Source organism: Crocodylus porosus, unplaced genomic scaffold, assembly GCF_001723895.1.
Source record: "Crocodylus porosus isolate Cpor-Errol unplaced genomic scaffold, CroPor_comp1, whole genome shotgun sequence".
NCBI lineage: Eukaryota > Metazoa > Chordata > Crocodylia > Crocodylidae > Crocodylus > Crocodylus porosus.
The window spans coordinates 38,354,306-38,365,120 of NW_017728909.1; the positions used below are offsets into that span (position 1 = coordinate 38,354,306).

At 39.9% G+C, this 10,815-nt stretch overlaps 1 protein-coding gene across 5 annotated transcripts in view; it reads right to left on the reverse strand.

Annotated features, from left to right (window-relative positions):
* Nucleotides 1-10,815, reverse strand: part of PDE4D (phosphodiesterase 4D) — a 1,130,464-nt gene that overhangs the window by 7,050 nt on the left and 1,112,599 nt on the right. For all 5 annotated transcript variants that reach the window (XM_019532104.1, XM_019532105.1, XM_019532109.1 and 2 more), the window contains 4 exons: nt 8,511-8,610; nt 1,927-2,081; nt 1,309-1,431; nt 541-723 (listed from right to left, as the gene is read on the reverse strand). In XM_019532104.1, the coding sequence (XP_019387649.1) occupies nt 541-723; nt 1,309-1,431; nt 1,927-2,081; nt 8,511-8,610 (561 nt within the window). The remainder of the gene's footprint in view (nt 1-540; nt 724-1,308; nt 1,432-1,926; nt 2,082-8,510; nt 8,611-10,815) is intronic.

Consider the following 10,815-nt stretch of genomic DNA (forward strand, 5'->3'; position numbering starts at 1 on the left):
GAGTGCTCGTAAAGCTGTGCCAGGGGACTTGCAATGACCTCGACCAGTTCCTTTAGAACTCTAGGGTGGAGATCATCCAGACAGGCTGACTTGAATATGTCCAACCCCTCCAGAAGCTCCCTATGGGGAGTGTCTGTTCACTTGCTTTTTGATTTAATCTATGCAGCTTAGACTAACCTGCACAGATTGAATTTCATAGACATCAGGGCTGGAAGGGACCGAGAGATCGAGTCCAGCCCCCTGCCCAAAGGGCAGGAAGTCAGCTGGGGTCATAGGATCCCAGCAAGATAAGCATCCAATTTACTCTGATTTTGACTGTCTGTATTTAGTCTGAGAGAGTACAATGATGGGAACTTTCACCAATACACAAGTATAGATGCATTTTAAAAGTAGGAATTCTTAATACTTTTTACCATCTAGTTGCTTAGATGCTGATTTATAGGGGAAGTATAGAAGATCCTACATCATGGAACCATAAACCCAGGCAAATAAATGCAATGTGGATAAGAAGCAGCTCTGATCATGTAAAAAATGGATTACCTGTGATTTCTCTATAGATGCATTGTGCTTATCACACATGGGACTTATCTCCATGCCCCTCTCCCTTTCCCTGTCTCCTTGACGGAAGAACTCTTCCATTATTCTGTCTGTCCACTGGCGATAGAGATGGAGTGGCTTGGTTGGATTGCTTAGATCTGCACAGTGCACCATATTCTGAAGAACCTAAAATAGACAAACACGTATTAGCTACTGAGCACCTGTGGTGTTATTACACGGGAGACGAAAGGCTCTTTTTTCCATTTTCACATTTGGTGCCTGTGAAGCAGAATCGTGAAAATACATGTAGTGCTAGATTTATTCTGAACAGTAAGCCTGAGGTGCCTGTGTATGTTTTTCACACTTGCATTAATAGACACAAATTATCTCACTTCTCAAGCTTCTGCCTATACCGAGTGACAAAAAATATTGAAGTGCTAGACTGATTAGGTTCAAAGATACTTAGAGGTTAGGCAGAAGGTTGGGTAGACTTCAAATTAACATGGCTAACCAGCTCTCTCTACTTAGAGGTTAGGCCATATAAAATTAAATCAAGAAAAATTCCATCCTGTCTCAAAGCTCATTTAAAAAATTGGTTAATGCTCAATAAAAAAAAAAAATGACACGAATCACACACATTAAAAAGGAAAGGGAAAAGAAAAACAGAGCTTAGTGAGGTGAGAAGGAAGTTAATATAAAGCACTGGGAAGACAAATGTAGGAAATGAAGAAAATTAGGGTAAGAGAATATTTTCAGCACAGACCGTCTTACCTGAATCCTGTCTGAATAGTTATCAAGAAGTAGAACCCCAGAACTTGTCACTTTTTTGGTTTCAACCATAGTTTTCAAATCAGCCAAGAGATTCATATGTTTAGACATGTCTGTTGCAAGCACCTTGAACAAGACAAATCATTAGTAATCAAAATGCTCAAATGACTTTTCTGAAATCAATATTTGAATTCACAGGCCCCAAATTACACAAATATATGGTGCTGAAAAACCATGAACCACAGTTCACACATTTGACTATACAAAGAACTGTCTTAAGCCAGAGTAACTCAAGGGATAGAATTTCATTTTGATTTATATGAAAAAATGACATTTTAATTGAGATTATCTTAAATTTAATGACCATTTAGACTGTAATGCTGCAGAAGCACACAGAAGTATCTTGACAAAAATTACCTCGAAGAACTCCAAAATAATCAGAAACATGCATTTAAATCAAAGGAGCCCAATGTATATGCATGAACAACGGATAAGGCAATTTTCATTTCAGTGTCTATACTGCATGTTTGATTATAATTTACCATAACATTTTATCTGCTGTTTGTTTCTGCCATTCAGTTTCAAAACATTATGAAGTGGGAAGCTCAAGTTGTAACTCACAATGTCAATGACCATTTTCCTCAGTGATTGTCTCTGTTTTTTGGTCAAATTCTGGAAAATATCACAATTCTCTTCCTGCAGCAACTTGAAGCCCACAGCCAAATGATGATTCTCCAATACTGACGAGTCATTGTACATCAAGGCAAGTTCAGAGTCTGCAAGACAGTCATGAAGCAGAATATTAATAAAGCCTGTTTCGCCCAAGTAAATTTTGATTTTTCAGATTGTCATGACAGCTGAAAAGCACAGATTACTCTAATGTTTGCTTACAATAGTCTTCTTCCTGGCTGCCCGCTACAGGTCAAACTAATGCTTTCTTAGACCTATACTTGTTGGCATCTTCTAAGATGGTAATTAAGAAAACAGAATAAATACAAGGCTGTTACGTTTCATAAGATTTGAAGATGTCTTTTTTATTCCAACATCTTTTAACTTCTATCTTCAGTGGTGTATACAGGAAGAAAAGGGTTTGTGTAATTCAGAGGTTATGGGTATTGATGAAGTAAACATCCTCCTCCTTCTCCCCTCCCTGCAAAAACCCTAACAAGTCAAGGCACAGGTGTTTGCAGAATATACAATGCCAGATTTCCACCAAAGCCTGTATGCATACATGAAATGGCAAGTAAGCTTCCAGTGCTGAACTTTCAGAACAATATTCTGTATGGACATCAAATTAGACGGAAAATATTGCATACACATCCCTTCCACACAACTACAAAATTAAGTTGCATATGCCAGCAACTTGGTGCTAGGGTAAAATAAAAAGAAATGAACAGAAGCAAATTCTTACATGTTGCAACCAACAGATTTTTTACCTATAACCTTCAACAATTTCAGGCCCTCAAGGAAGTGGAGAGTCCAGACGTTATTAGCCTGTGACAACAGCGTATTTTGGAAGAAGCTGCATTTCAGGATCTTCTCTAAGAGAACACTGAATCTTTAAAAGCGTAACTTCTGGATGGTAGCAAAAAATGACTTCTTCAATATTTAACACCCGAGTTGCAGACAACTAATTATTAATGACAAAATGCTACTTTTTCAAACCTAAGGATCCTTAACTGTAGGTCACTCTATATATTCATGAAAGTAAATTGGGCTCAAATTCTCTTAACAAGATCTTTATTTAATTGCATGCAGAAGTTGATATATGTCTACTCAGGGCCTGGTAAAAGAGAGTTTTGGCAATAAAAAACACATTCCATTTGCACAGGTGCACAGCTGGATTGTATGCAGACAACTAGCTTGCATGCGTTTGAATATGTCCCACAATGGATCTGTTGTTAGGACAAAAATAGGTTATATGCAATCAAACTGATTATTTATTGATGTTAATTTATGTTTATTGCAGTTTATATATCCTAAATCTATCCATGCACATTCTAATGTTTGCCCTTATTATCTTCTTTTAGAGAAGCTCTACTCTGAAATCCCTCTGGCTCAATGGGGTAGCATATAAAGGGTCTTCTGTTCAGATCTCTGAAGCCTCATTATGTATTCTCCTGCTGTCTCACTCTCCTGTACTGAACACTTGAATCCTGTGAATCAGGAAATCCTTTCCCTACCTTTGTTTCTCCTGAAGGCAGTAAAAACCATAAGAACAGACAGGAAAAGAAATACCCTTTGCTCAATCAATACCCCTTTAATCTTTTTTTCTTTTTTCTTTGTGAAAAATAAATCATCACTGCGTTTATTTGCTGTTTTTCTAAGAAAGAAAGTGGGAAATGATTTATTTTTCAGACAAAGCAACCTTCCAGAAGGTCAATACTAGAGAATTGCTCAGCACAATTAAGTTACCCAGAAAGAGCTGAGCTCAAGGGGTAGCTCCATCATGCTGAAATTTGTAATCACAGTGAAAGAAAAAGTGCCCACGTGTTATTCACTACAACAATCATGTTAGAGGCTTCAGGTATGTTGGCAAGAAAAAAAAAAAAAAAAAAAAAGATTAAAAAACCCCTTTCTGATGCTAATATGATCCTTTTTTGAAATATGAATAAGGGGTCCTTTTTCTGTACAAACATACAAAAACATGAACAAATGTACAAATATATCCTAATTCTTGTAAAAAGCAACAAATATTCAGAAATACCACAGATGAACACAGTTTAATAACGAATACACTGAATTGTGACAAAATAGTAATAATTTAGCTTTTAAAGGCAAACTTTATTTTTAAATTTTATTTATTATTTATCTATGTCATAAGTAAGTAATTTATACATCAAATAAATGTACTACAAGGATCAGTGGAAAACAGAGAAGACTGATGGCAAAGATGAGGATGTTAAGGAAACTGTAGTAGGCTGAGGACTTAGGAGACCTGAGTCCAACAGCTTGCTCTGTCTCAGGCTTCCTGTATGATACTGGATCAGTTGCTTAGTACAATACCAGATGTTTAAGGATATTCAGGGGTGCTTGCAGATGTAAAACAAAAAAAACAAACAAACAAAACAAACTAAGTGCTTTACTTTATTTAAACTTGGCATGTTCTGGGGCTGTGCCCAACGCATGTCCAGAAGAGAATGCATTTACTTCAACTCAACTTGCCTGACGTCTGTAAAGATTGTGCACTTTAGTGGGGCTTTTTAGGCACTTTTATCTAATAGCTGATTGAATCAGCTTTAGCTAAAAGTGCCTAAAAAGCCCCGCTGAAGTGCCCAATCTATATGGACGCTGCAGAGCTGGGTCGAAGTAAAGCACTACTTATTTTGGTAAAGCACAGATTTGTTTTTTTACATTATTTTTTAACATCTGCAAGCAGCCTAGGTGCTTAACTCTGTTTGATGGGTTTAGCAATGATGAATGGTAGCTAGGTGCCATTCTGCCTTGGAGTGTTAGGATCTTCATCTCTCTATATTGTAGTTCCCCATGTATGAAATGAGAATAGTAATAAATAACTAACTCACAGGGCTGTCATGTGGACAAAAGCATCCCCTTGAAATCCTAAGCCTCTGGTCAGCCAGCCAGCCAGAAAGTGTCAATTAGTGCTGGATTTTACTGATGGGGAAGTTTGTCTATCCACAGTTACTGGACTGAGACAATCATCTCATTTTTTACATGCCAACCGAGAACTTTCAAACTGTCAGTCGTAACTGGGTTTTGCATATGGGTATGGCCAAACATACTTTCAGGTGCTTTAAAAAAGGAGGGAGAACTGCTGCTGCTTGGGAGCACGAACCCACTGATACCATCTAACTGTTGCATCTACATGATCTTGTAGTGCTAGAAGTTAAATCACTCTAACTTTGACTCTGAATAAAGCAATAAAGTATGCGTACATGTGTCTGCATGAAGAAAGTTAGCACACTGCAGGGACAGTATGTGCGTGTCAGACAGAGAGACAGTGCGTGTATGAGTGCATGCATGTCACCATAGCCAAAGCCAGGTTTCTGGCTAAAGTGGCTGGGCTGCTTCCAGTGGCAGACAGTACTCCAGTGAGAGCTGGGGTGCTGGCAAACAAAGCAGCACAGCATGCCGAGACTCTGGCACCACGGCCGGAGCTCTGGCAAGGTGGTTGTATGGCTTCCAGTGACAATCAGCACTCCAGCTTTTGCCAGGGCAAAAGCAGCCCTGCAGTACTGTGATCAAGGCCATGGCAACAGGGGTGTGACTTCCTATGGCAGCTCCCAGAGCCCAGCTTTAACCAGGGTGCAGGCAGCTCCATGCGTAGCATGGGCTGAAGCCCTTTCCCTGTAGCTAGAGCACAGCAGCAGGGCTTTCCTATATGGCAGTCAGCTCCCCAGTGAGAGCCAGGTGATGGAAACCTAAGCACCATGGGGTCCCACAACAGCAGCCTGAATCCTAGTGGGAATCAGGAGTTGACAGTCCCAGTAGCACTGTGGACAAACCTTACCATACCTCTGCTACAACCAAAGCCAGGCCTCTGACAGAGGTGATGGGGCTTCCTGTGGTGGCAGCCAGCACTCCAGTGAGAGCACTCCAGCCAGACGCTCTGCCACTGTGGCCACAGCCTGCTGACTCAGGTGTTTTGCCCTGGCTCTGGCCACAGTGGCAGGGCATCTGCTGGCAGTTCTACTTTGCGCTGTTCTCTCAGAGGTGCTGCTTGCCACCGGGGGAAGCCCTACCACCAGAGCCAGAGCTGAGGCAAAAGTTGGTGGTTCAGAGGACCCAGGTCAGCAGGCTGGATCTGGCCATGGGGATGGATGTTTGACACCCCTGCTCTAAGGAGATACACAATTCTCATGGGTTGATGGTTTCACACCCAGTATTTGGACGGCATATGTTCTTATGAGATGGATGATTTAAATCAGTATTTGTGGTCTCATTTGTTCTTCAAAGAAATAAGAAGAAAATGTCTCTCACCATTAGTGGAAAATTTTTAAATACCTGGCTAATGAAAAAGAACAATTCAGATTCCTTCTAACTTGCAGCCTGTCAAATAGTCCCTAAGTTTTTCTGGGCTACTTCCCCTGTTTTACTATATGGTTCTCTGCTTCATTTTCTTTATTTTCATATCATTATATACTATGTTCTGTTTGAATTTTTTGTAAACTGTCAGAATGGATAATATTATAGTATGTTTTGGCAAAAAATATCAAGTATAAATCATGTAAATGCTATTATATTATGTACAAGTGTTATTGTTCATTTTATTATATTATATTGCTTTACCAAAAGCTGTAAATGTCTATGTTAATTCCTGAATGGTCCCACAAAAAGCTATAGGCTATATCAGCCTATTCCTACAGGTATGAAAATTAAGCACTGGATCACGCTGTTCCCATATCAAAATGAACTGCACTTGTTATCAACACAGCTCCAAAAATCCAGTAACATTTCCAAACTTCTTCCCTGCTGATGAGTCACCAAATTGATTTCCACTATAGGGTAGCCCTACGGCAATTAAAGCACATAAAAATAGATTCAAACAATGTTCAGTATCTTATTTGAACATGCAACAGAAGAGAGAGTCAAAATTAGATCTCTGCCTCAAACCAGGCTGCTAGGTCAGGTTTATGGCATTGTACCACCAGTACAGTATATTCACCCTGTGCAGCAATTACCTACAGTATCTGGTAGGATGCAACTAGATGGGTTAAAGGTGCAGTCTCAGACCTGATTCCATAGTTTTTCCCTGGCTTTTTCTCCTGACTTGCTCAGACTCTTAATGTTATTTCAGACGTGATATTTCTTGTCAGCTGTTTAAAATTTGCTTGGAATAGCTAAAGAAATAACATTTTAAATAGGAACTTACACTGATTTAGATTGTACTGTCCTTACTCACCTTAGAATATGGACACATGAACAAACTACTTCAGTTTAAAAAGGAATTGGACTTTACTGTGTCAGCTGCTCTGTGGTTAGTGCACATGTGTGAATTCTTATCTTGTGGTAAATGGAAACTAAAGAAGAGAAGCTTAGGTATCTATGAAAGACGGCTAAATTCTCACAGAGCAGCTAACACAGGGTAAAATCCTGCCCCTTTTTTACCCCAAAGTAAATCAGTAATATAATTGGAAGTGGGCAACCAGGGCACGGGCCTTGGGCATTCATTACAGGAGACACTGGAATGGAGGCAGTGGGAACACCAGAGAAGCAGCAGTGGACTGCGCTCAGCACAGGCTCACTCAGGGGCTGTTAGTTCCAGCCACATAGGCCAGAGGCAGACGACTCTGTCTCACTCCCCCTCACCACCACTTTTGCCTCTGCTCTGCTCAGGGAAAAGAAACAGCTCTAGCTATGCCTCTGTGCTAAATTGTTCATTCGTTCATACCCAAATTGTATGAACAGTCTCACAGAAAAATCACTGGGTCTCATTTTGTCAGGCCACTATTCAGTAAATATATGACAATCTGGCTCCTTTGAATAAAGATATGAAATTAACTAAGAAGTTAGTGCTTCGATTTGGTAGAAAATTGGAAGCATTGCTGTAATGCTACACACTAAGCAGAGAAGAACCAATCACTGGTTCACTGGACCTCACATTTAGGGGTGGCAATAGATTGGTCCATGTCCTTTGCTTCCCGCTCTATCTAATTGTCAGCCAGAGGCTGTGGAGTCTCACAAATGGTGAGCCAGAATTTTTGCCAGAGCCTGAGGGAGCCTGCAGTTGAAAAGAAGCCATGTTTGCTGACAGCATATATATAGATATATATATGGAAAAACTATCACAGGTAGGAAAAAAGGATGGGCCCTGCACAGTTTATTTCAAAGAGCCCAACAAACCCAAGGATGTTGACTGTTTTGTTTCCTCCTTCCATTGTTTCATATTTTATTTCCTTTAATTTTCTAATGTTGTTCTTGTATATATTTTTCTTATTTAATGAAAACCTTACTCTTTTCTTTCAAAAGAACGAGTATCTTGTCCTAATGGGACTAAGTTTTGTAGTCCATCCTCAAGTGCTTGTGCTCTCTTTGAGCACTTATCACAATAAATTGATTTATTTCTAGGGTTAAGTTCCATGCAAAAGGATAAACAGATTAAAATGCAAACACCTATACAAGTTCTAAGAAAAGGTAACTATGGATATGCAAAGAAAAACAGACTGTATTTTTATTTGCAATATAGAAACGTTACGTAACACCAAGCAGAGAACTTTAAATGCTTTCTAAAAAGCCATACTTACTTGTGTTGATAAGAAACTGGTTTGAAACTCCAGGGTGATCTACATCATGTATTGCACTAGCAAAAATTGCTGCAAGAATCTCTAAATCAGTGAACACTGCCTGGAAAACCATAAAATAGAAATGACAATTATTAACCAAAGAAGCTACCTTTTCACAAAAAATACAGTACACTATCTCTTCAGCAAGAAAAGAAAATATATCTTTCAATGTGATTTTAACAGAATAGATGTTTTTAAAAATCCTTGAAAAATATAAACCATCATAAAAGTTTTGGAAAATATGCTATTACATCTGTGAGACATTTAAAAGTAGCTGTTTGTACACAGACCTGAAATGTCCTTATTTTTAGGGTTGATGGGAAGTGGCAAGAGCACTGAATTCAATGGGAGATTTTTTTTTCAGAATTTTTCTATAAGGTCATTTGTGTTTTGCTCACTAATATAGAATTCAGTGCATAAACCGTAACACCCACCCAAGTATGAACTAGTCGCATAAAAATTTTATCATCTGGTATTACCCCAGGTAGCATATCTGTTTTGCATTGGCCATACCTATACTGCATGATAAACATGGAAAACCTTAAAATGTTTCAAAGAAGCATGCCTCCCAGGTAATATTACAAGGGAATGGTTATAATTTATGAGTTACTGCATCGCTATTAAGGCTGCAAAGCATTTACCCAAATCTGACTGAATCTTTTCCACAGGGTCGTTATGAAAAGAAGAACACAGAACAGGAAGGGACATCATGGATTCACATTATACAATCTCTTTCATAAGCTAATCAAACTCCATCTTAAAAAGTATGGCCACAACAGTATGCAGGCATGCAGGAAGATGTTTGTTTTCCACAAGCTAAAACGCTGCTGAAAGCAGGCTGAAGAGCAGCTGTATTGAAAAAAATCAAATGATGCGCCTGACAATCAGGGTGGCTGCCTGTTGAAGTAAGTGGTAATGTAGCACCTTTTGCAAGCGGGAGCTGACCCTTCTCTGCTAGCAGCTTGGAACATTGGGGGTCTTTACACGTGCCTCAGTGGGGAAGAGGAAGGCTCTGAGAGCCGTTCTAATTGAAGTTCCCACAGTGTCTTGTGTATTCAGTGTCCCACGCTTCAAAATGGCATTGGGGGAGCTTTAACTAAAGCTTGTTCATTGCTGCCATTTTGAAGCACAGAGATGCTGAATACATAAGATGTGGAAGCTGCTGGAGCATGCTAATTAGCATGCTCCAACAGACTTGATTAATCAAGTCTGCTCTGATGTGCTGTAATTACAGTGCGTTGGAGCAGTGTTCCCACATGTGTACAGGGACTCATTGGGTCCCATGAGACAAGGGCCAAAATGCAAATCAGATGCAAGTGAATGCAAATCCTTCTGAGTCACTATCATCTCACCAGTTTACATCAGTAATGAATTTGTTCTCAACATTCTACTAGAGAATGCATAGGCTTGCTAAAATAAGCCTGGAATAATGCTGTATTAGAGCCTAATAATAGAAGTGGAAAGAGATTCAAACCTTTTGTGAGCTTCCTTTTACCTTACATATGTTAGCTCTTTAAATACCTCATGTACAAAGAAAGCATTAATTAAATTAAAAACATACTTGCATTTAAAATTTTTTTTGAAAAACAAGACAAATCCATTATGAACAGAGGTGCTCATCCTCTTGCCTGAAGGCCAAATGCAGCCTGTGAAGGCACAGCACCTGGCCCCCATGGGACAGCTCCCTGCTAGAAAACTCCATGCACAGCTCACCATGGCTCAGGAAATTTGGTGGAAAGGGAGCAATGGCTATTAATATGGCAGACCTTCTCCCAGCCAGATCCCCAAACCCCAAGCTCCGCGAGTTGGTCAAAGCCAGGCTGGGCCCCCTTCCCTCCCCGGGCCCAGCCCTCAACCCTTTTTCCACCATGGGGCTGATTTCCAGATGGGCCATGTTCCCTTCCCCCATGCTGGGCCAGGTTGGAGCCAGGGCATGCCCTCTTCCTCACTGTGGGGCCAGGTTCAGGCCAGGCTGCCTCTCCATATGGCCAGATTGTGCCCACTGTTCTGATCCTGGATGCTGGATCAGAACCACCATCTAGGGTGAAGTTGGACCAGGCACTCCCCATTCAGCCTGCCAGGAAAACATGGTTGTGCACCACTGCACTAAGAATGTAATATAAGTTTTGTGCTTCCTGAGAATTTTAGTATTTTAATATTTGTATGGTGGTAAACTCAGTTTATATAAGTAGAGGTTAAAGCAGCAGAAAAATACCAAAACAATAATTTCTGACGTTAAATATGTTGTATTTCGTTCATGCTTTGG